General features: G+C 43.3%; 1 protein-coding gene and 1 long non-coding RNA gene across 2 annotated transcripts in view; one reads left to right on the forward strand and one right to left on the reverse strand.

Annotated features, from left to right (window-relative positions):
* Nucleotides 1-19,971, forward strand: part of LOC120099292 (uncharacterized) — a 40,060-nt gene extending 20,089 nt beyond the window's left edge. Inside the window, exons 3-6 of the long non-coding RNA XR_015646677.1 lie at nt 11,092-11,288; nt 11,425-11,511; nt 18,249-18,459; nt 18,556-19,971. This is a non-coding gene — a long non-coding RNA (uncharacterized LOC120099292). The remainder of the gene's footprint in view (nt 1-11,091; nt 11,289-11,424; nt 11,512-18,248; nt 18,460-18,555) is intronic.
* Nucleotides 12,990-13,605, reverse strand: Kcne5 (potassium voltage-gated channel subfamily E regulatory subunit 5). The gene has a single exon (NM_001101003.1). The coding sequence runs from the start codon at nt 13,535-13,537 to the stop codon at nt 13,106-13,108; it is 432 nt and encodes a 143-aa protein (NP_001094473.1). The 5' UTR covers nt 13,538-13,605; the 3' UTR covers nt 12,990-13,105.
* Nucleotides 19,972-24,164: the final 4,193 nt, after the last annotated feature.

A 24,164-nucleotide genomic window follows, 5' to 3' on the forward strand; every position in this document is an offset into this window, starting at 1 on the left:
TTCTCTTTTGTGTAGAGGAAGGCTACTGATTTATTTGAGTTAATTTTATACCCAGCCATTTTGCTGAAGTTGTTTATCAGCTTTAGTAGTTCTCTGGTGGAACTTTTGGGATCACTTAAATATACTATCATATCATCTGCAAATAGTGATATTTTGACTTCTTCTTTTCTGATCTGTATCCCCTTGACCTCCTTTTGTTGTCTGATTGCTCTGGCTAGAACTTCAAGAACTATATTGAATAAGTAGGGAGAGAGTGGGCAGCCTTGTCTAGTCCCTGATTTTAGTGGGATTGCTTCAAGTTTCTCTCCATTTAGTTTAATGTTAGCAACTGGTTTGCTGTATATGGCTTTTACTATGTTTAGGTATGGGCCTTGAATTCCTATTCTTTCCAGGACTTTTATCATGAAGGGGTGTTGAATTCTGTCAAATGCTTTCTCAGCATCTAATGAAATGATCATGTGGTTTTGTTCTTTCAGTTTGTTTATATAATGGATCACGTTGATGGTTTTCCGTATATTAAACCATCCCTGCATGCCTGGGATGAAGCCTACTTGATCATGGTGGATGATTGTTTTGATGTGCTCTTGGATTCGGTTTGCCAGAATTTTATTGAGTATTTTTGCGTCGATATTCATAAGGGAAATTGGTCTGAAGTTCTCTTTCTTTATTGGGTCTTGTGTGGTTTAGGTATAAGAGTAATTGTGGCTTCATAGAAGGAATTCGGGAGTGATCCATCTGTTTCAATTTTGTGGAATAGTTTGGATAATATTGGTATGAGGTCTTCTATGAAGGTTTGATAGAATTCTGCACTAAACCCGTCTGGACCTGGGCTCTTTTTGGTTGGGAGACCTTTAATGACTGCTTCTATTTCCTTAGGAGTTATGGGGTTGTTTAACTGGTTTATCTGTTCCTGATTTAACTTAGGTACCTGGTATTTGTCTAGGAAATTGTCCATTTCCTGTAGATTTTCAAGGTTTGTTGAATATAGGCTTTTATACTAAGATATGATGATTTTTTGAATTTCCTCTGAATCTGTAGTTATGTCTCCCTTTTCATTTCTGATTTTGTTAATTTGGACACACTCTCTGTGTCCTCTCGTTAGTCTGGGTAAGGGTTTATCTATCTTGTTGATTTTCTCAAAGAACCAACTTTTGGTTCTATTGATTCTTTCTATGGTCCTTTTTGTTTCTACTTGGTTGATTTCAGCTCTGAGTTTGATTATTTCCTGCCTTCTACTCCTCCTGGGTGTATTTGCTTCTTTTTGCTCTAGAGCTTTTAGGTGTGCTGTCAAGCTGCTGACATATGCTCTTTCCTGTTTCTTTCTGCAGGCACACAGCGCTATGAGTTTTCCTCTTAGCACAGCTTTCATTGTGTCCCATAAGTTTGGGTATGTTGTACCTTCATTTTCATTAAATTCTAAAAAGTTTTTAATTTCTTTCTTTATTTCTTCCTTGACTAGGTTATCATTGAGTAGAGCATTGTTCAATTTCCACATATATGTGGGCATTCTTCCCTTATTGTTATTGAAGACCAGTTTTAGGCCATGGTGGTCTGATAGCACGCATGGGATTATTTCTATCTTTCTGTACCTGTTGAGGCCCGTTTTTTGACCAACTATATGGTCAATTTTGGAGAAAGTACCATGAGGAGCTGAGAAGAAGGTATATCCTTTTGCTTTAGGATAGAATGTTCTATAAATATCCGTTAAGTCCATTTGGCTCATGACCTCTCTTGGTCTGTCTATGTCTCTGTTTAATTTCTGTTTCCATGATCTGTCCATTGATGAGAGTGGGGTGTTGAAATCTCCCACTATTATTGTGTGAGGTGCAATGTGTGTTTTGAGCTTTAGTAAGGTTTCTTTTACGTATGTAGGTGCCCTTGTATTTGGAGCATAGATATTTAGGATTGAGAGTTCATCTTGGTGGATTTATCCTTTGATGAATATGAAGTGTCCTTCCTTATCTTTTTTGATGACTTTTAATTGAAAATTGATTTTATTTGATATTAGAATGGCTACTCCAGCTTGCTTCTTCTGACCATTTGCTTGGAAAGTTGTTTTCCAGCCTTTCACTCTGAGGTAGTGTCTGTCTTTGTCTCTGAGGTGTGTTTCCTGTAGGCAGCAGAATGCAGGGTCCTCGTTGCGTATCCAGTTTGTTAATCTATGTCTTTTTATTGGGGAGTTGAGGCCATTGATGTTGAGAGATATTAAGGAATAGTGATTATTGCTTCCCGTTATATTCATATTTGGATGTGAGGTTATGTTTGTGTGCTTTTCTTCTCTTTGTTTTGTTGCCAAGACGATTAGTTTCTTGCTTCTTCTAGGGTATAGCTTGCCTCCTTATGTTGGGCTTTACCCTTTATTATCCTTTGTAGTGCTGGATTTGTAGAAAGATATTGTGTAAATTTGGTTTTGTCATGGAATATCTTGGTTTCTCCATCTATGTTAATTGAGAGTTTTGCAGGATACAGTAACCTGGGCTGGCATTTGTGTTCTCTTAGGGTCTGTATGACATCTGTCCAGGATCTTCTGGCCTTCATAGTTTCTGGCGAAAAGTCTGGTGTGATTCTGATAGGTCTGCCTTTATATGTTACTTGACCTTTTTCCCTTACTGCTTTTAATATTCTTTCTTTATTTTGTGTGTTTGGTGTTTTGACTATTATGTGATGGGAGGTGTTTCTTCTCTGGTCCAATCTATTTGGAGTTCTGTAGGCTTCTTGTGTGCCTATGGGTATCTCTTTTTTTAGGTTAGGGAAGTTTTCTTCTATGATTTTGTTGAAGATATTTACTGGTCCTTTGAGCTGGGAGTCTTCACTCTCTTCTATACCTATTATTCTTAGGTTTGATCTTCTCATTGAGTCCTGGATTTCCTGTATGTTTTGGACCAGTAGCTTTTTCTGCTTTACATTATCTTTGACAGTTGAGTCAATGATTTCTATGGAATCTTCTGCTCCCGAGATTCTCTCTTCCATCTCTTGTATTCTGTTGGTGAAGCTTGTATCTACAGCTCCTTGTCTCTTCTTTTGATTTTCTATATCCAGGGTTGTTTCCATGTGTTCTTTCTTGATTGCTTCTATTTCCATTTTTAATTCCTTCAACTGTTTGATTGTGTTTTCCTGGAATTCTTTCAGGGATTTTTGTGTCTCCTCTCTATGGGTTTCTACGTGTTTATTTATGTTTTCCTGGAATTCTTTCAGGCATTTTTGCGATTCCTCTCTGTAGGCTTTTACTTGTTCTCTAAGGGAGTTCTTCACGTCTTTCTTGAAGTCCTCCAGCATCATGATCAAATATGATTTTGAAACTAGATCTTGCTTTTCTGGTGTGTTTGGATATTCCATGTTTATTTTGGTGGGAGAATTGGGCTCCGATGATGCCATGTAGTCTTGGTTTCTGTTGCTTGGGTTCCTGTGCTTGCCTCTCGCCATCAGATTATCTCTAGTGTTACTTTGTTCTGCTATTTCTGACAGTGGCTAGACTGTCCTATAAGCCTGTGTGTCAGGAGTGCTGTAGACCTGTTTTCCTGTTTTCTTTCAGCCAGTTATGGGGACAGAGTGTTCTGCTTTCGGGCGTGTAGTTTTTCCTCTCTACAGGTCTTCAGCTGTTCCTGTGGGCCTGTGTCTGGTGTTCACCAGGCAGGTCACTTGCAGCAGAAAAGTTGGCCTTACCTGTGGTCCTGAGGCTCAAGTTTGCTCTCGGGGTGCTGCCCACGAGCTCTCTGCGGCGGCAGCAACCAGGAAGATATGTGCCGCCCTTTCCGGGAGCTTCCGTGCACTAGGGTTCCAGATGGCGTTTGGTGTTTTCCTCTGGTGTCCGAGATGTGTGTGCAGAGTGCAGTCTCTTCTGGTTTCCCAGGCGTGTCTGCCTCTCTGTAGGTTTAGCTCTCCCTCCCACGGGATTTGGGTGCAGAGAACTGTTTATCCGGTCTGTTTCCTTCAGGTTCCGGCGGTGTCTCAGGTGCAGGGGTCCTGCCGCTCCTGGGCCCTCCCCTACGGGAACCCAGAGGCCTTATACAGTTTCCTCTTGGGCCAGGGATGTGGGCAGGGGTGGGCAGTGTTGGTGGTCTCCTCCGCTCTGCAGCCTCAGGAGTGCCCACCTGACCAGGCGGTGAGGTCTCTCTCCCTCGGGGTTTGGGAGCAGAGAGCTGCTGCGAATAGATTTATTCTTAACATAGATCTTATTGACCTCTAGCGCTTCCTTAAAAAAGAACGAGAGAGAGAGAGAGAGAGAGAGAGAGAGAGAGAGAGAGAGAAAGAAAATTTAATACGTTGAAATTTTTCCCTTGCAACTTATTATTTGTCTGTAGCATACTCAAATGGCCAGCATCACTATTCTTGTGCCCTGGGTCCTTATTGCGCAAGAAGAAACTGGTGCCCCACCTTCAGCCAGCAAGCACTAGTCCAGGCCCGCAGATGCACAGTGATAATTATGCAATCGTATAGCCGATGTGATAACTGAGCGTAAGCGGAGTAAGGGCAGATAACACATGTGCACAAACGAATGACTGACATCCCGATGGGTCTGCATGCGACTGCACAAAGTTTTCCATTACATTACTCAGAACGACCGACTGATAATTTTGCACTTATTGTTTCTTTGTAAAATTTCTCATTGAAAATTTTCAGAGCACGGGCATCTGAAACCATGGAAAGCAAAGCTGTGTAGAAGAACTGCTGTAGCTGAAAATGATGTTTAGAGAACTTGACAAGGGTTAAATTGGGCAGGGCTTTACAATCACCCCAGTGGCTTGCGATTATATTCTAATCGTGTGGATAATGTAAAAAAGCCTTGAGTAGATGGGGATGGTATGCTTTTAGGTGTCCCATTCTTCGGGCACCAGGTAGGTAGTGTTTTAGTAGTGCAGGGGAAATGACGGAGGCAAAGACTGAGGTCCTCAAAGTAGAGCTCATTAGACATGATCATGTATACAAACCCCGTAGAGGTAAGATTCAATGGCTCTGGCTGTTAGGCTGAATTTGGGAAGGTAAAGGAAAGGGGAGATTCAGTATGACTACTGCTGTGACAGAAGCAAGTGAAGAGGAAATGGCAGGACCATTTACAAAACTGTAAACTGTCAGAAAGTGAGAGTGAATCTAATTAGAGATCTTATTTAAGAGTTAGAAGCTGGGCTGGAGAGATGGCTCAGCGGTTAAGAGCACCCGATTACTCTTCCAGAGGTCCTGAGTTCAATTCCCAGCAACCACATGGTGGCTCACAACCATCTGTAAAGAGATCCGATGCCCTCTTCTGGTGTATCTGAAGGCAGCTACAGTGTACTTATATATAATAAATAAATAAATCTTTAAAAAAAAAAGAGTTAGAAGCTAGAGAATCTGTCGATTTTAGAGGAGGATCGATTATTCTGATAAACTGGAAATGCAAGACCTGTAGTATTTCTTAGTTTCATGATACCCTTGGTTTGGAATGTGCTTATGTAAAGTTAGAAAGCCATCTTGGTTTGTTTTGCTTCATCACGGTCACAGAGACAACTGTTATTCCTAGACTGCCTAATATCAGTGTTCTATGCAGTTATTCCTTACAGGAGAATACTAACATGAACTGTCAGTGAACACCAGTCTAACCTCTAGACAGTATGAGGTTTAAATGTAAATACCAGGGCAGGGCCCAGGTGTTATTACTTGCTTTTATTTTCTCAAATTCAATCACACATTATGGAAGGAATTCTAAAAGATAAATTGGGGGCTGGAGAGATGGTTCAGTGGTTAAGAGCACTGACTGCTCTTCCAGAGGTCCTGAGTTCAATTCCAGCAACCACATGGTGGCTCACAACCATCTGTAATGGGATCTGATGCCTTCTTCTGGTATGTCTGAAGACAGCTACAGTGTACTCATATACATAAAATAAATAAATTAATAAATAATTCTTTAAAAAGTAAATAAGGGAGGAGTATGGAGGAGAGAGAAAAGGGGATAACATTTGAAGTTAAATGCATAAAAAACCCAAGAAAAATAAAATAAAAAAGTAAATAAATTGGATGTGTTAAGGTTGAGATAGACTACAATAGCCACAGAAAGATGTCAAGTAGACAGATATGTTAATATGGAGTTCAGAGAAAGAATTATCAGGATGAATTACAAATTTGGGAGTCATTGTTGGAAATATGGTATTAATAGGGGAAGACGCTATTGTGTTGGGACTCACAAAATGAAGCCACTGAGTAATTAAAGAATCAACGAAAGAGACTGAGAAGAAAAGAGCTGATGAAGAAAGAGGTCTACAAAGAAACTGGGGGAGGGGATATGGAAATCAGGAGGGCAATGCCAGGAAGAACCAAACAATTTCTTTAAATGCTACGAAGTAGCCACACAAAGGCCAGCAAGCAATAGCTTAGACCATAAAAACAAAAAACAAAACAAAAAAAACAAACAAGCAAAAAACAAAACAAAACAAAAAAACCCTACTGTAATGAACTGAGCTATGACTGGAAGGGAATAAAGCAAGGATAGACCATTCACTTGAGGAGTTTTACTCAAAGGGTGGATAGAGGAATGGGGCAATGCACGCAGAGGGAAGAGGGGAAGATAGTTATCATCAAAGTGGGTGAAACTAACATTTTATACTGACAGGAATGAGGAAACTGGAGGCAGGAGGTGACTTGTGGTTCGTGGCTCTGAAGTGGTGAGAGAGCTATGGGAAGCTGAGTTGAAAGGCATGCGTGCAACTTAGTTACTATTATTCAACTCCTACCAAGAGCTAGCTAGGTATAATGCTAGCTAACTGTTGAATCTTCATAATGATCCTGGGGAGGCAAGTGCTAGTTAATACACCTACTTTACAAACTTGAACCGAAGTTTAGAAAATGAATTAACTTTCCTGGTGCTACCCAGCCAGTAAAAGACACCCCACCAGTTTCCCTGGTAGTATAGGATTATAGCCTAGGCTCTGTGCACTGTATGTACCCTTGCGCTTGCTTGATGAGAAAGGCAAAAGACATAGGCGCTCTAACTGACCAGCCAATAGGCTTGCTAATGGAAACGCTCCAACTCCCAAAAGATGGTGTCGGTTACTTGAGATACAGCAGAGTAATCTAGCTGATTCTGGAGCGTCTATCCCAAAGCATGGGTTGTTATTTGGCTGTGGCCTTGACTCAATATAAGCTTATAAGATGTCAAAATTTTCATTCGCACAACCCTGGGAGGACAATCTCATATTTCTTTTTGTTTATTTATTTTCGGAGGGGGGTTGGTTATTCAAGACAGGCTTTCTCTCCTGGACTCACTTTGTAAACCGGGCTAGCCTCAAACTCAGAGATCTGCCTACCATTGCCTCCCAAGTACTGGAATCAAAGGCACGCACCACCACGCCTGGTCCCCCTCCTTTTTAAAGTCTCTCATATCATTTTCTCCCAACTGCAGTTTCCCCTCCCTCCCTTCCTCTAAGTTCCTCCACACTTACCTCTCTTCCCTTTGCTTTTCCATTTCCCTTCAGAAAAAAGCAAGCCTCTCAAGGACATCAACCAAACACGGAATAACAAGTTACAATAAGACTAAGCACAAACCCTCATATCAAGGCCAGACAAGGCAAACCAGTAGGAGGAGAAGGGTCCCAAGAGCAGGCAAAAGAGTCAGAGATAATTCCCACTCCCACTGTTACAAGTCCTACAAGAACATCAAGGTACACAACCATAACTTAAATGCAAAGGACTTAGCTTAGACACATGCAGGCTCCATGACTATCATTCCAGCCTCTGTGAGCCCCTATGAGCCCTGCTTAGTTGAATCTATGGACCATGTTCTTATAGTGTCCTTGATCCCCCTGGCTTCTACAATCCTTCTGGCCCCTCTTCCAAAGGATTCCCTGAGCTCTGCCTGGTGTTTGGTCATGGGTTTCTGCATCTGTTTCCATCAGTTGCTGGATGAAACCTCTCTCATGAGTATGGAGCTAGGGTTAACTCTCTGAGTATAGTAGAATGTAATTAGGAACCATCTAATTGACTTTTTCCAGTTGTTCTTGATCCTATCCTAGGTCTCTGGGCTATCCAGTCTCTGGGTCTTTGCCACCCAATGTCAGGCATGGGCTCCCTTTTGTATTATAGGCCTCAAGTTGGACCAGCCACTTCCACAAGTTCTATGCTTTACTCTGTTACTCTAGCACTTCTTACAGGCAGGACTAATTTTAGGTTGAAGGCTTTGTAGCTGCATTGATGTCCCAGTCCCATCACTGGAAACCTTGCATGGTTATAGAAGATGGCCAGTTCAGGCTCCATATGTATCCGTTATTACCAGGAATCCTAACTTGGGTCACCCTGGTAGATTCTAGGGAGTTTCCATTCCATTAGGTTTCTACATTGCACCAGAAATGCCTGTCCTCAACTCCAGTCATCTCCCCCAGTCCTCTTTCCCTCTGTTCCCACCCACCTGATCCCTTCTGTTCCCATTCTCACCTACTCCCAGTTCACTCACAAAATATACTTTACTTTGCCTTTCCAAGGTGACCTATGCATCCTTCCCTGAGCCCTCCTTGTTACTTAGCCTCTCTGGGTCTGTGCACTGTGACATGTTCTTTTATTTCTTTGCTGACTCGTCTTTCCCTTTGTGTCCTTTTAGTGGACTGGGGATTAAAGAGAGAACATGACAAAGGTTTCAGTCATATTCTGCTTACCCATAATTCATCTCATGCCAACTTCATTCCCCACTCCAGGTGATGTGAATACCCCCAGGGGGGTCATCTGAAGCAATGACAAAGTTCAATTATTTCTGTATAACTCAACTGCTTCCCTTTTCTCTGGCTTAAAAGAGCAGTGTGGCACAACATGGTAAAGTTTTCAGGATATGCACTTTACCATAATTGTACAAAACATATCTTAAGCTGCCTTTAATCTGCTCTGGCTGGGTTTCCTTCAGAGGAAAAATACACTTGACACAGCTTTGACTATGACTCTGTCACCCCTCAAAATGCAGTTGACAGGACACTGAGTCATGTGCTATCTTGTTCTGAGATTTTAGTATAGAAAAAAAATAGTATTACCTTGACCACATTGTTTTACTGGGCACACTGCAAGTTAAATAACAGACTGGCTGAACAGTCACTTCCCATCTAAATTCTTCTACCACAGCCATTTTTAGTAAAGAGTTCAAGTTTCCCTAGGCTAAGGTTGCTGACTCATCCAATCTATTCACCCTTGATTGCGCAGTCATACTCCTTACCTACACAGAGCATGCTAGACTATTCTTCCTCTTACCTGTCTCCCCAGATCCATACTTCCAAGGGACAGTGCCAATTACTTGAGACTGTCACTTAGGCTCTAATGAGATCCTGCCATTTCAGGGAAAGAGCTAGGAGGAATGCAGCAGCTACAGATGTGGGAGATGTGTGGTTTATGCTTTCATTTCCCTTCCTTGGCAGAGGAAGTTTGGCAAATAAACAGGGCACTTTGGGGGAAGAACTATAGAAGCCCCCAGATCCTGCCTTTTTTGTTGGTTTTCTTTCTTATGCTCTACCACTCCCTATGGCCTTGTGCCTGGTGCAGCCCCTGTACCTGTGGTATCATGGCCATTTTAAATGGGAATTCTGGTACTGCAAGCCAAGGAGAGGAGAGTGGTGAGACCATTATGCATGGATTCCTACTCAGCGGAGATTTTTGAGAATGGGGGAGATGAGCTAAGAACTGTGATAGCTGCTAATTCAGAAAGGTGTTGCTAATGTTCTTTGGGCAATTCTACAGAGTAGGGAATCTTCTCTTCCTTTTAATTTCCTTCCCTGTTTATCTTCCTAAAGAAGGGTAAAGAAAGCATAAAGTGAACACTTATACATCTGTGGCTGCTGTGTTTCTAACTATTCCCCATCCATGACCTCATTACAGCCTCATTTTTACCAAAGCATGGGCACTTAAGCTCAGAGAGGCTGAGTAACTCGCTCTGGTAAAGAATACTGGGTAATTGGCAAAGTCATGGGTAGACTCCAGTTCCTGGGTTTCCTGGTCCTCTGCCTCCCTTCAAGACATCATAGTACATTTACTTTAACCACCAGGCAAAACTATTTGGAAAGCAGCCCAAGTCCTTTCCTCTTTGTGGATTCAAATCGTGTGCAGGTCATGGGTTTATAAAAGCAACTGCAAATTGAAAAGAAGATGCTAACTAGAAACAAATAAAAGGTTCCATTTATATCCCTGTAAAAAACTAAACTGTACTACACGGAAGTGTTCTTATAATGGAAGAAAAGCTTCTGCTCATTTCTTTACTGGTCATGAGACTTCAGCATACTGTGACTCAAAACATTGCCTAGGACTCCTCTGTTAAGAGCCTCAAGTTACAGGGAAGCCTGGTTCTTCTGCTTCTCCATTGTTACAGAGCAAAGATCTGAACCTAAGTGGAAAGAGGATCTATGTGATAATGTGGGGGAGGGGATGGTCACGCTTGTTAAAAAAAAAAATAAGTTGTGTACCACCTTCAAAATCACTTAAGGGCAAGTCTAAACCTTCCAAACTTAAAGAGTAACCTCATGCTATTTGGGGCTATGTTATCAAGCCTGGAGATTCATGCCCTCTAGCTTTCCTCTTGTCCACTGTGACATGATCACTTTGATGCTATGGATACCCTGTTGCTTGGTAGATATCTGGGTGTCCAAACTTGTGTGAAACTCCATTAACTGGGACAAACTCTTAATTATGAAAGCATTTGACAAAACCCACTGGACAGTAAAGCAGTTTGCTCTCCCTCCAGCCAGTTCACTTTTCTAGAAAGGAGCCTTCTGTATTGCTACTGTGTGTAGTAATTCTTGAAGGGTACCTAAGTTTTAAAAAGGTTAAAAACATTATGTAAAACCGGGACTGACTTGATTTAATTCTGTTTTCCACTACTAGAATTATAATGCTTTTCTGTGGGTATTGTTTCCAATCTGTCTAGTTTATTTCTTTTACTTTTAGCAATATATACTTATGGATAGTGGTAATGGTTACAAATACACTTCCCAGGTTTTAATACCTAAAGAAGCCATTACATTTCATTATCAAAACCACCCCTTTTGTCCATTTATGCCAGAGAAGTAAATGGAATGATTGCAGTTAACACACAGCGTTACGGACTATGTCCCATGTCCTTCAACATGGTCATGTATCTCTACCCTTCTTTCACAGCCTCCTCAGGTCTCCCTACACTGCTGGAGTGGTTCTGCCAGCATCTTCTATCTTCCCATCGTTGCCCTGGATACCTGCCCAGTTCTCATCCCCCACCTTCAAGAGAAGGCCGTAACCTTAGGCCTGGAACTGGAACTGGAGAGGAACCAATGAGGCAAGGCCGGCATAGCTTCAAGGAATGAAGTCTGGGAATGAAAGTAAGTTCGTTTAACTTATTAATAGAGCCCGTAAAACACCAGGTGAACTGGAAGGTCAAGGGCAATGACTTGAATGAATCTTCTGGACTATCAATGCGTGGAACTGACCCATAATGTCTTCATCATGCTACTTCAGAGAAATCAGCTGCCCGGAAGCAAATTGGCTGACTCTAACGAAGTTAATCCATGGATATTTGATGAAGTCCAAACTATCATTATAACTGTAAGTATTTCAGCCCTAAGCAATTTTCTGATAACCTGGACAGAAGGGGAGTGAGTCAGGATGGATTTACTTCTAGAGCTATGTATGAGGGTGCAGGTTGGAGAAGGTCAAAGCCAGTCTGGGCTCCATATAAGTTCAGGGTGTGCTTTAACTGTATAATGAAACCCTGTCTCTAATCTCTCATAAGAAAACACAGACCTCTGAGTTCTTTGTTACAATTTTACCTTGTGCAAGTCTCATCTCATTATAAAGGTAACTCTAAAATTCCCTTTCAATACAGTTAGTACTTACAGGACTTAGAGACTTTTTTTAACTACATTAATTTTAAATTTTTATATATGTGTACCGTATCTGCAGCACCCCTTCCTTCCAACTTCTTCCGTGTCTTGAAGGCTTTTGAAAATTAGCCTTGTCATTTTTAAAAGTGGTGAAGAATGAAGAAAAAGGGAAGAGGTGATAAAACAGACCTTCAGAAACACGTTTAAAAAGAAAACCATTCAGACACAGAAGCATCTTCACTGTGCTGCCCAGGCAGGCCTTGAACTCATGAATTCAAATGATCTCCCTTCCTCAAGCTCCTCAGTAGCTGGGACTCTAGATAGGTTCTCTCCTTTCCACCCCCAACCCCACAGCTATCATATTTGGTTTATAATCAATATAGAAATCACCACAACCACCCAATTCCCAACCATCCTCTCCAAATGAACAATATACAGTGTCCTGCCTATCCAGTTGAGACACTTTGAGATCTTGAGTTACTGTTTAACAGACTTTATTACCTGCCTGTAAGATTCCCCAGGGTTACAGAGCTGGGGAAGACTGAGCCTCATGGCGGATGAAGTACACATGGCAGTAATGACTGAACCAATATAAGAGAAGCATTTGGAAACACTAAGGCTAAGCATCTAGTAATGATTATCCAAGCCAGATGTCCAAATCACTAATACTCAGACCTTTGGGATGACAATTAGGGGGATAGGGAAACAAGAACACCATACCCCTGGGACCAGAGATCTTCCTTTCCCATTGAACCTTCCTTCCCCTTCAGTCCATTCTATCAACAATAGTGTCTCCCTAATAGCCTGCTGAAGGAAAAGATGTCTGAGGTCTCTTGGTGCTCTTTGTCTCTGTCCCCAAGGCAACAGAAAGCCGGGGCTGCTGCAGCCGGCCTGGCAGTGATGGCTAACCCCATTAGCTGTGCAGAATGAGCAGTCCTTGGCAGCCCCCAGAGCAGCTGCCAGTTAAACGGCCCAGAGTTCTGCTAGACTTCGTTGCTTCGATTCAATGCCAAGTGTTGGACGTGCTGGATTCTGTTCCCAGAAGGCTGGAGCATGGCATTGGGGCTGGCTGAAGACAAGAGAGCAGAGGCAATTTAATTCAGTTGGATGTGCGGGGTAGGGGTGCTGGCGTGGAAGGGAGGGGAGAGAGAAAGTGGTCGGGTGTGAGTAAGGCGCTGCTTCTCCTTCCAGGGCTTTTCCTTGAAGGGTTCTGACCGCTCATCATCTTCTGGGCCTCTGGTAAAGCAAGCTTTGGAAAGGCAATAAAAACGCGGGAGCCAGGCCCAGATATAAACAAAATGAGGAGGGCAGCGAATCTAGACCCTCTCAGCGCACTGGGCCAATGCAGGCAGAGCCCCTGGTGCGAGCTGGTGGCTGCCCTCACCCAGCAAGCCCTGGCCATTCTCCGGGTCAGCAGATGCGACGGCGGTGGGGACCCATTCCTGCTCGGCAACACAGGCCAGGGGTGGCTCATCCTTGGCCTCGACGAGCTTGCGGGAGCGAGTGTAGGCCAGGATGAGGCCTCCGGCTAGGCAAGCATAGAAGATCATGATGAGTAGGATGTAGAGATAAGCATCGTTACCCTTGGCGCTGGTCGCCTCACGGCCCACGAAAGGGTCAGGGACGACCCCCATGCCCATGCTCGGGCCGGATCCGACACCGAGGCCGCTGGCGTTGCCACGATGATGCAGCTCCAGCAGCAAGCGGTTCAAGAGGGTTTGCAGCCGTTGGCTCTCGCTGCAGTTCATGGCTGTTGGAGAGTGGCACGGAGGCTCCAGGACGCCGTTGACCTTTCCCCCTGGACAAGGGGAAGCAAGCGAGCAAGGGGAGTAAGCAGAGCAGGCAGGGTGCACAGACTTCGACAGCGAGGTGGCACCCAGCTCCCCAGCAGGCGCGCAGTGACTGGGGGCACGGACCGGGGCTTCCTTATCCCCTCACCCCCGCTCCTCCTCCCCTTCCCCACCACGCCCCCTCCAGCCGGCCGCCGCCTCTTTCCAGGCTCAGACTGTCTGGCCACTTAGGGGAAAGGGGACAGCTGGTAGGGGGAGGAGAAGGGGACAAGGGTTGGGGCAAGCCCAGAGGAGGGGCGGAGAGGGTGGGGGCTCGGAATGCGCGAGGCTCCAGGCAGCAGAGGTTGGCAAGGCCGCATGCTGGGGCCAAGCCTGGACCCTGGGCTGCGGAAGAGAATTCCTTCCAAGTTCTAGCTACCAGCCCTGCGGGCCTGGCTTTGGCCCAGATACAGCAGCCGCCTGCCTCCCCTGAGGCAGAACCTGCCCTGGAGCACACCCAAACAAGACTTCATATGTCTTCCATCAGCTCTAGCTGGATTATGGCAGCTGAGACCCCTCGTTCTCATCCTACCCCCGTTAGTCAAGGCCTATTTCCTTTCTAGTCCTCACACATTTTTCTCACACTCTCCCACCTGTGGTCTAAAGAGAGTATCTTACTTAGTGTGTATTTGGTGCCAGAGTTATTGATCAGATAGGCCAACACAGTGGAAGACTCCTAGGTTATTCAAAATGCTTGCTAACGGTACAACAGACTGCAGGGAAGTAGTCTTGCTCCGATATACCTTGACAGTCACCCGTGTGCCTTAAGATGTGTGTGTTCTATGCACAACGTGACCTTGTTTCCTTTGACTAAGCCATCTCCCAGAAAAGACATCTAATTCTACCATTAGGAGGAGCAGGGACAACAAGAAAAAAAATCTATGGCTATACTCTGTAGATGCTTCTGAGTGTGAAAAATGCCCTTTCTAGAAAACGTAGGTATTCTGAGTTAAAGCAGAGCACAGTTGTGGGACTGTCCAAGGCATGATAATAGCTCTAGTGTCTGGTGGCTTCTGATACAGCCATGTTTTCTTGGGGACTTATGTTCTGGTAGGGGAAATAAAGCAATCAGACTAAGGTCAATTCCAGGCATGTCTAAGCTGAAGAAGGGGCCACATGCTTCACAAGATAAATATGACCTCAGTCAAACACTTTGTAGATGACGGTCATGTTTTATTTCAAAATTTAAGGCTGTCTTCAATTGAATATAGACTAAGAAAAAGGTTTGTAGACACGAGGAGTAGAAAGAATGAGGTAGTGGCGGTCACGTCTGGCTGCATGGAGACAATAATGAGAGAACAGCAGGAAAAGCCCAAGCCCTCTGGACATGCCTCGAACTAAGCTGCCTGATCAATAAAATCCATTTGATCCAGAAGCCAAGCTGTCAGTGGCATGGGGTCTTAATATTTATTTTTATTTTGTGTGTTTGAGTAGTCTATCCATGTGTGTTTCTGTGCACAGCGTGTATGACTGGTGCTTGCAGAGGCCTGAAGCGGGTACCAGATTCCCTGGAACTTGAGTTGCAGATGGTTATTGAGCTGAGGTAGAACCTGGGTCCTCTGGAAGAGCAGCAGGTGCTCGTAACGACCGAGCCATCTCTCCAGCCTTGCCATGGAGTTTAAAAGAGCTTTGCTGGTGCCTTTGCTTCAGCCACTCTTCAGCCCATTTTCCTCAGGGGCCAGAGCCTTATAGGTGTTTGGGTGGGGTTGATATCACTCTCTCCTAGCTTCACAACTTGTAACAGGTCTCAGAGACCTTTTTTTTTTCCTTTTTTTTTTTTTTTTTTTTTTTTGGAGCTGGGGACCGAACCCAGGGCCTTCCGCTTGCTAGGCAAGCGCTCTACTGCTGAGCTAAATCTCCAACCCCTCAGAGACCTTTTATATGACTTGGACAGATGCCTCAGGCTTCTAAGCTCAGGGGGGCTTCAATCAGGGAATGGCTGCTAATGTGACTTGGGTGATGAATGCCACAAGACACCACTAGGGACTTGGCAATGCAGTAACTCTCCAGAGATAAAGCTGTTCAACTGAAAGACTCCTCCTGTCTTTTTAACATTCCTTTAAAAAAAAAAAAACCAAGGTATGGACAGTACTACAGGTAGAAAGGCTCCTCCCCATAACGTAAAGAATAACCCCTTAACCTTGGACTTCTCAGTGGCTTATGAAAGTTGTAAAAAAATGACTTCCATTTTTTCCAAAAAGGAAACAAATTAAGAAAGTCAAATAGACATGTTGAAACTGTAAGCTTTGGCTAGTATTGGTGACACATGTCTTTAATCCCTAAATTTGGGAGGTAGAATCAAGCAGAACTCTGTGAGTTTGGGGCCAGCCTGTTTATATACTGAATTGCAACCAGGCCAGGGATATGTAGTGAAAACCCTGACTCAAAAAAATTGTGTGTGTGTGTGTGTGTGTGTGTGTGTGTGTGTGTGTGTGTGTGTGTAGTCTCCCTTCTAATAAATTATTCTCCCTACCTGGGTAGGGTCTATGAACTCCTGGTCAAATTCAGGGGTCTATCCTCCCTCAGTTTTCCTCTTTGACCTCAAGGGTAAATTTGACACTGCATGTACCAATTTCTTCCTGTCACCATCTTTGCCTTGGCACTCCTGGCATTGCATTTGCAAGTGTCTCTTATCTCCATGACCCATCATTCTCTGTCTTCTCTGTTGGCTCCTCTTCTTCTGTCCTCCAATTAACTGTTGGAATCTGCAAACACCAAGTCCTCAGCTATTCTCTCTTAATACCCATTTCCTTGGAAAGTGTCTCCTTACATAGCTTCACCTGCTACCTGGCAAGTATTTAGTCAAATTTGGATCCCCAGCTCTGATTCTTTCTGCATAGCATCTCTCAGATCCGACCGCTTCTTCCTTTCTGGTTTTATTGCCATGAGCTTAATCCATGCTCTCATTACCCAGGTCAAATGCAGACTGAGAGTCTCTTGGCAAATCTCCTTGCTTACAACCCAACCCTCCCTGCTTTGGCTAGAATAATTCTCCAATATCGCTGAAATCAATTTACTCTAAAATATGAAGTCAGAGTTGGTCCTCGTGGCTTCTTTAATGGAACTCAATGTTCTTTGGTGGGCCTTAAGGTTGCATCATCAATAAAAAGCCTTTCTCCCTTTGAACTGGAAAAATGGCATGTTCCCAGGGGTTCTCTCTAAAACTCTGTGCATTATGCCTTGTGCAAAATGAAAAAAGAGTGAGATTCTGTGGCACACACCTTTAATCTCAGCATCTAGGATTAAGGATAACCTGGGCTATATAGGGAGAACCTGTCTCAAAAGCAAACAAAATTAATGTTACTGACTGAAGGAAGTCTTATTCCATATTCTTGTTCATACAATCCAGTTCCTTAGAGTGTATCCCTCCTGACTAGGTCCAAATTCAAAAGATGAAGAAATCCTTTAAAACACAAAGAACCTCCAAAATCAACTGTACATATTCTTCCACCTGCATATGTATATAGACATGTTTGCACACGTGCTGCCCCAGTAACCTACCTTTCTCATTTAATATAGTGGGCATTTCTCCATGCCACTTTCTCTTTTCCTATAACATGATTTCATTATCTACAGAACCTTCCAGACAATAGAGCTATTATCATGTATTTGAATGAGTCATTGTTGTAATAGTTCTGTTATACCAAGAACTTCACCTTTGATCCTAGGCTTTATAGATTCATAATATCATGTATGTGTAGATGACACAAAAGAAGAAGAAAGCGGTCTAAGGGAACTAACAGAATCAAACCAACAGGGGAGAGGGGAGAAAAGGAGGAGCAGCCACATAGAGGGGAATATGCTCAAAGTACATTATGTACTTGAATGAAAATGTCCACAAGTCACTCAGTATACTAATAATTCTTAAAACCCTGGAAGGAGTGCTGTGTTGAAGATGTACAAGGATAGGCCTAATTCTATTAAAAGAAAGAATTACCAAAACAAAAGCAAATTACTAATGTTCTGTGCCGAGTATGGCGGATGTGCATAAGAGAATGGAAATGGAAATGAATAGTCATAAAGTTTAAATAGGTCAATCCTCAGAAAAAGAGAAACGTGGGGGAGGGTGTCTGATTTCCTTATACATCAGGGACTACAGGGCATCCCTTCAAATCCTAGTCCCAGGACAGCCCTAAATGGGCTTCCCTTCCACACTTAATGAAACTGATTGTAGCAGACAGGAATCCTTCTTAATCCTCTCCACCCTTACAGCGCCCCTGCCCCCAGTCCCGTAACAGGTAAGCAATCTTCTGTTTATCCATCATCTGGGAGTCATTTCTTTCTTGAGTGGTAATCACAAGTATTGGCAAGGGAAGTCATTTATAATCATATATTTGGGCATTAAAATTGTACAGGAAATGTTCTGATCCATGTCCAAGTTGTCTTAAAAATAAAAGTCTTGGGGCCCCAGGGAAGGGGATGCCTAGTGAGGGGGAGCACCCTCATGGAGGCAAGGGGGAGGAGGAATGGGATGCAGAACTGTGGGAGTGGCAACCTGGAGCAGGGGACAATGATTGGAATGTAAATAAGTAATTTTAAAAATAAAACAATTCAATAAAATAAAATCGAGGCACCATGGTCTAGGAAATGCTTCCCCCATTCCTTAAAACTGGGTCTTTCTTGTTAACAGAGCAGCTCCATGCAAGTTGGCTGAATGGAACTTTGTTGGGTTTGGCTACGTGCCAAAGGACAGGCACAGATGGCAAACACTGCTGGAGTCCAGAAGGCTGGGAAAACTTCATGGACTGTAGATTGTGAACCCATCATTCCATCTTTCTTCCAAGCATGCATTCATCTAAGAGTTTTTGCATGCCACTCCGTGCAGTGCCCTGTTTTGGAAGGTAGGGAAACACCGGTGAACGAGTCATTGGAAGGTAGGGAAACACCGGTGAACGAGTCACATAGATTAACAGTCTGTGGCTTTATAACACTTCCAGCTCCTTTTTTTTTTTTTTTGTGAATTGGAAACAAGCAGTGAGTGCCAGGACATGGAGCTGAATGAGCACTGGACAAGGAAGGCAGACAAAACTCTGAATGAGAAAGAACTGTGTCTCTGGACCAAAGCTCTAAGCAGCACTGGATTGCAGAGCCCTGACTGAAGAACCCTGCAGGCATTCTCAACTGCTTGTCTGCTATGCTGCATCTTACCCGACCAGCTCCCAACAGTACCACTTGGAGGGTCCGGCCTAGCACAAGCCCTTCAGCTTGTCAGATCCTGTGTTGCCAGTATCCACTCCTCACTTACCCATCCTTCCACCAATGTATCCATTATCCAAGATCAATGCACTTCACTCTTAAGCATTTCGCTCACATCTCAATATTTACTGATTATTTCTTTTCACCTTTTTGAATTGAAATACACATACAATCAACTCTACAAATATTAATTGCGCATTTTCAAGAAATTGACAAATGCTAAAATGTCATGAGCATCATTCAAGGCAAGTATTTTGTAAAGTGTTTCCGTTGATGTTAAAGTCTTGCCTGTTGATGGAGGTTCAAATAAATAGACTCACACAGCATGAAGTCTTCTAGGTAAGCCTTATTATTCTCAGACAGCTACACAGCATTGCCTTAAAGACACAAACACTGTGAATGGGCCCAAGATGTACATCTGCCCGGTATCACTTCCCCAACCAGGTAGAGCCCCAGATTTTCCACCAGGCTGTTCTCACCTGGTGTGTTGTATGCTCTCTCTAGCTCTGTAGCAGAAGCTTCTATAAACCTGTCTCTGACTCCTCCTGATAGATACGGAAAACACAGGCGCTATGAGTGAAAACAAATTGCGTGTTTCACTTGGTGTTTAGTGGTTCCTGATACAAACCAATCATCTTGCAAAAGAGATGGATAATATAACAACACTCTAAATGTCCATGTTTTTCAATAAAAATTTTATTGGGTGCTAATAAGTGCCAGGCATATTAAGACTGGAGTATAGTTGCCAAAATTCCTGTTCTGTATATGTTAGCACCAGAAGAGACACATTACAAATAATTATATATGAGGGGATGTTAAATTCTAGGAAGAACAATAAACAGATAAAGAGAATAATGAAGATACTATGATTTTTATACATGCATACATATATGTATACACATATACATATATTTGGTTTTTTAACACAGGATTTCCCTGCGTAACAGCCCTGGCTGTCCCGAAACTTGCTCTAAAGATCAGGCTGGCATTGAACTCAGAGATCCTTCTGCCTGCCTCCCGAGTGCTGGAATTAAAGGCGTGCCCCACCTTGCAGTTCATACATATATATTCTATATCTATAAAATAAAGAGATGTCTTTTGTATGTATGCATGTACATATGTGTGATCATATGTATAGATGCATATGTACATGTGTGCATATATATGTATAGATGTAAATATGTATGTGTACTCCCACACCTAGTTCTTTTTGTAAATCCTGGGGATTGAACTCAGGTCCTCACACTTGGAAGACAGGTATTTTACTAAATGAGTATTCTTCCTAGCTGAGAAATCTTTTTTTAATCCCATGATCCTACTTGTACATATAGAAGGGATTTAGTGTGGTGTTTCCACACTGTAGATAGTGTACATTCATCATATCCATACCTCCTTTCTTCCAATCTCAATCCTACCACCTTGCTCTAGTAAACATTACTTTGAGGTCACTTTTTGGGTTCCTCATGAGCAAAGGAAAGCAGCACTTGTCTTTATGTCTGCCTTCTTTGGCTTCATACACAGTCCTCTGTTTCCAGCCACCTTGCTGAAATGACCCGATTATGCCCCGGCCCCGTACTGAATGGCTTAGTATGGTGTATGGTGGTAGTTTGAATAAGAATGGCCCCCATAGGGGTTGGGGATTTAGCTCAGTGGTAGAGCGGCAAGGCCCTGGGTTCGGTCCCCAGCTCCGGAAAAAAAAAAAAAGAAAAAAGAAAAAGGAAAAAAAAAAAGAATGGCCCCCATAGGCGCAAATATTTGAAACTTTGTTTCCCAGTTGGGGGACTGATTAGGAAGGATTTGGATGTGTGGCCTTGTTGAAGGAGGTATGCCATTGTAGGTGGGCTTTGAGGTTTCAAAAGTCCAGACCAGACCAAGTCTTTTGCTCCAGCATCATAACTGCCTGCCTACCACTATGCTCCCCACCATGATGATAATGGACTCATCGTCTGAAACTGCAAGCAAGTCCTCAATTAAATGCATTTTATAAGTTGCCTTCATCGTGGTGTCTCTTCAAAACGATAAAATAGTAACAAAGACAGTGGGCATATAGCACGTTTTCTTTATCCATACACTTGTTCATAGGCATTTAGGCTGGGTCCTAGCTTAGCTGTTGTGAATAGCATAAACAAAGGAAAATGGGTATCTTCTTTATATGTCGGCTTCAGTTCCTTTGGCTACATATGCAGGCATGGGATAGTTGGAGGCATGCATGGTCATTATACAGATAGGGTTTTTTCCAGGTACTCCAAACTCATTTTGCACAGTGGCTGCTCTAAGTTCCCACCAACAATGTATAGCACTCTTTAAAAATAAGACTCCTTTTATTCAGCCCAATGTTTTCAAAAACCATCCCCATTCTTGCAAGTTTCCGCAGTCTGTTTTTCAGTATCGCTGAGCAGTGCTTGTTTGCAGGACTCCATGATGTTTGTTTATTCGCGTTCCTACTGATGCACACATAAACTGTTTCTGTTTTCTATTAGAGATCACAGTATTGTGAGTGGTATTAGAGAAATCCTCTTCAGGGTACGTGTGTCCCTTTTCCTTGGGTAAATACCTAGGGGTAGAAATTCTAGGTTGTAGAAAAGATGTGGTTTAGTTTTATCAGGAAATGCCAAACTGGTTTTGAAAATTGTTTTATGCTCCCACAAGGAATGGATGAGGAATTCAACCACATGAGATTACGTTTACAGCCCTCCGCTTCCTTCATAGTCACAACCGTGTCTTGCATCTAGGAAATGGATTTGCCTTCGTACTTTTAACGGGAAGCCTGGTTTTAGTTCTTAGTTGCCCCCAAGTTTGATGACAGCTAAATGAACATCCACATAAGTTGCTAAAATGTCAGCACCAGCTCTGTGGAATACTTGCTTTTCTTGAAGGTGTGTTGAGCAATTTACACGAAGAATCTCAGAGAGTCCTTAATGACAACTCTGTGCAGTGTGAACACTACCATTCCCACTATAGAGGTAAGGAATCTGCAGCCCAGTGGATAAAGAAACTGGGATATTAAGTAACGTGCTCCAAATCACACAGGTGGCCAATCTGAGATTTGAACCAAATCTCCATTGCCATAGCTTTATAATACTGCTACATATTGTCTGTGTACAAAGGATAGCGGGGCTGGGGGAATCATTTCCAAGTATAAAGATTCATCTGCCTCCCTGTTTTACATATAGCTGAGAAAACGAAGGGGGAGAGAAAAAGAACTTACTTCGGTTAACAGGGAAGTCACTGGAATCCAAATATATCATTTTCCAGGCAGGAAGTATTTCCATTCCACTGCTCAACCTCCTTCCATGCTTTGGGCAATTCTTGATTTTATTTATAGCTTGTTACTAGTGCCGAGGACCTACAAAGCACTTGGAGATATTTGAAAGAAGTGAGTGCCTCTAAAAGAATGAAGGCTAACTTTCTCTTTGGGGAAGACATAGGTCATACATGAAATTGTTAGATTTCTGGCAATTCCTGCCTCGGCATTATCTGGAAAATGGTTCACCTACCCACCCATTCTTCTTTGAATAAGGGAAGAAAATGTGTGTGGCTACTTGGAGCATCCGGTGGTAAGAGTGGGAAGTGAGAGGGTTATAAGCACTTTTCTCTTGGGAGTCCCACAGCGCCACCTGGTGGCAAACTGGAGTTTTCATTTCTCTTCAGAATGTTTTTGTAGTTACAGGAACCTAGCCTATCCTTTCAGAGGCTCTACCCATCAGCTGATTGAAACAGATAGAGACCCACAGCCAACGGCTGGAGCTCGGCGACTCTTATAGAAGAGTTGGAGAAAGAATTGAGGGGCCCCAAAGGGGATGTGAAATCCTCAGGAAGAGAGAGCTCGCAAGAGACTGAACTACCAACCAAAGAACATACATGAGCTAGGCATAGCCCCCCACACATATGTAGCTGATGTGCACCTCAGTCTTCATGTGAGTACCCCAACAACTGGAGCGGGGACTCTCTCTAAAGCTGTTGCCTGTCTGCGGAAGCTGCTCCCCTAACTGGAACGCCTTGTCTGGCCGCATTGGGAGAGGATGTGCCTAGCCTCAGGTCACAGGATATCCAGAGGAACCTCCACTTTCTCAGAGCAGAAGTGGGTATGGGGGAAGGGATTTATGAGGAAGAACCAGGAGGAGAGACAGCAATCCGGGTGTAAAGTGAAAAAACTGAAAATTTGTTTTAAATCATTAAAAAGATAACAAAATAGAAATCTTTCTAGTCACTGGGGCCCAAAGAGAGGACATTCTCTGCCCCTACTATGAGATGGTTCCTGATATGATGGAGCTAAAATTTCCAAAAGCGCAAGGAAAGGACAGATGCCAGCCAGACCATTTTAACAAAGGGGTGCAAAAAGTGCTGGTAGAGGTCTACAGACATAAAAGCAAAATGGGGCTTAAGACTAACAGATTCAGCCAAGCCGTGGTGGTGGTGCATGCCAGCATTCTGGAGGGAGGTAGATGGACCTTGAGGCCAGCCTGGTCTACAAAGGGAATTTCAGGACAGGGCTACACATTCCCCTTCTCACATGGGAGGCAAAGGCCCAATATGAAAATGCATGTACTTCCCACGAAGCCTGGCTCATAATGCTGTGTATGCTGTTGTGGTCACTTCATTCTCAACAGTAAGGTTGTGCTGCTGTGTTTTTACTGAACCTGGGAGAACTCAAGAGTATGTCACAAAGGTATCACGCATGCCTGATAAAATGAGCTTGAAGCTTTATCAGTCTGGAACAGTCACTTTCAACCCTTACCAAAAGCTAGGCATTACGCTAACTCTTGAATCTTTGTGCTGACCCCTGGGGGAAGTGGGTACTAGCTAACACACAAATTTGCCTTACAAATTTGAAAAGAGGTTTAGAAAGTTAATTAACTTTCCTGCTGTTACCCGGCCAGTAAGACAGCCCACAGGTTCTCCCCGGAGAGTGTAGGATTATAGCCTAGGTAATATGCACTGTATGTACTCTTCCCTTGCTTTAGCAGGTGATGAGAAGGGCAAAAGACATTGAAGAGAACATGCCAACATTTGGCACATTCAAGGAACAAGCAGAGATCACTTCCCCTCACTCCTACATCAGCAGGGAAGGTCTCCACGCCAGAGTAGCAGGGGTCTCTGAGTGCCTTTGAGTTGGGAAATGACCCAGGAACATTTAGGGATTATTGAAATCAGGCCCTAGACCATGAAAGGAATTGTTCCCACATTGAGTAGACGGGGCCTACCTTGAAACGAAATACTGAGAGAAAATGAGACCAGTTCTGTCAACTGCCATCTGCCTGCATTTTAACTTGGTTATTAAGCAGCAATGCTTCAGTAACTGAGTCATCCAACAATGTTACATGTGTGATGACGCTTGATAGTTTCCCAT

Source organism: Rattus norvegicus, chromosome X, assembly GCF_021556685.1.
Source record: "Rattus norvegicus strain SHRSP/BbbUtx chromosome X, alternate assembly SHRSP_T2T, whole genome shotgun sequence".
In the NCBI taxonomy this organism is placed as follows: domain Eukaryota; kingdom Metazoa; phylum Chordata; class Mammalia; order Rodentia; family Muridae; genus Rattus; species Rattus norvegicus.

Coding starts and splice junctions, on each gene's coding strand:
- Kcne5 (NM_001101003.1), bottom strand. CDS start 13,537: ATGAACTGCAGCGAGAGCCAACGGCTGCAAACCCTCTTGAACCGCTTG.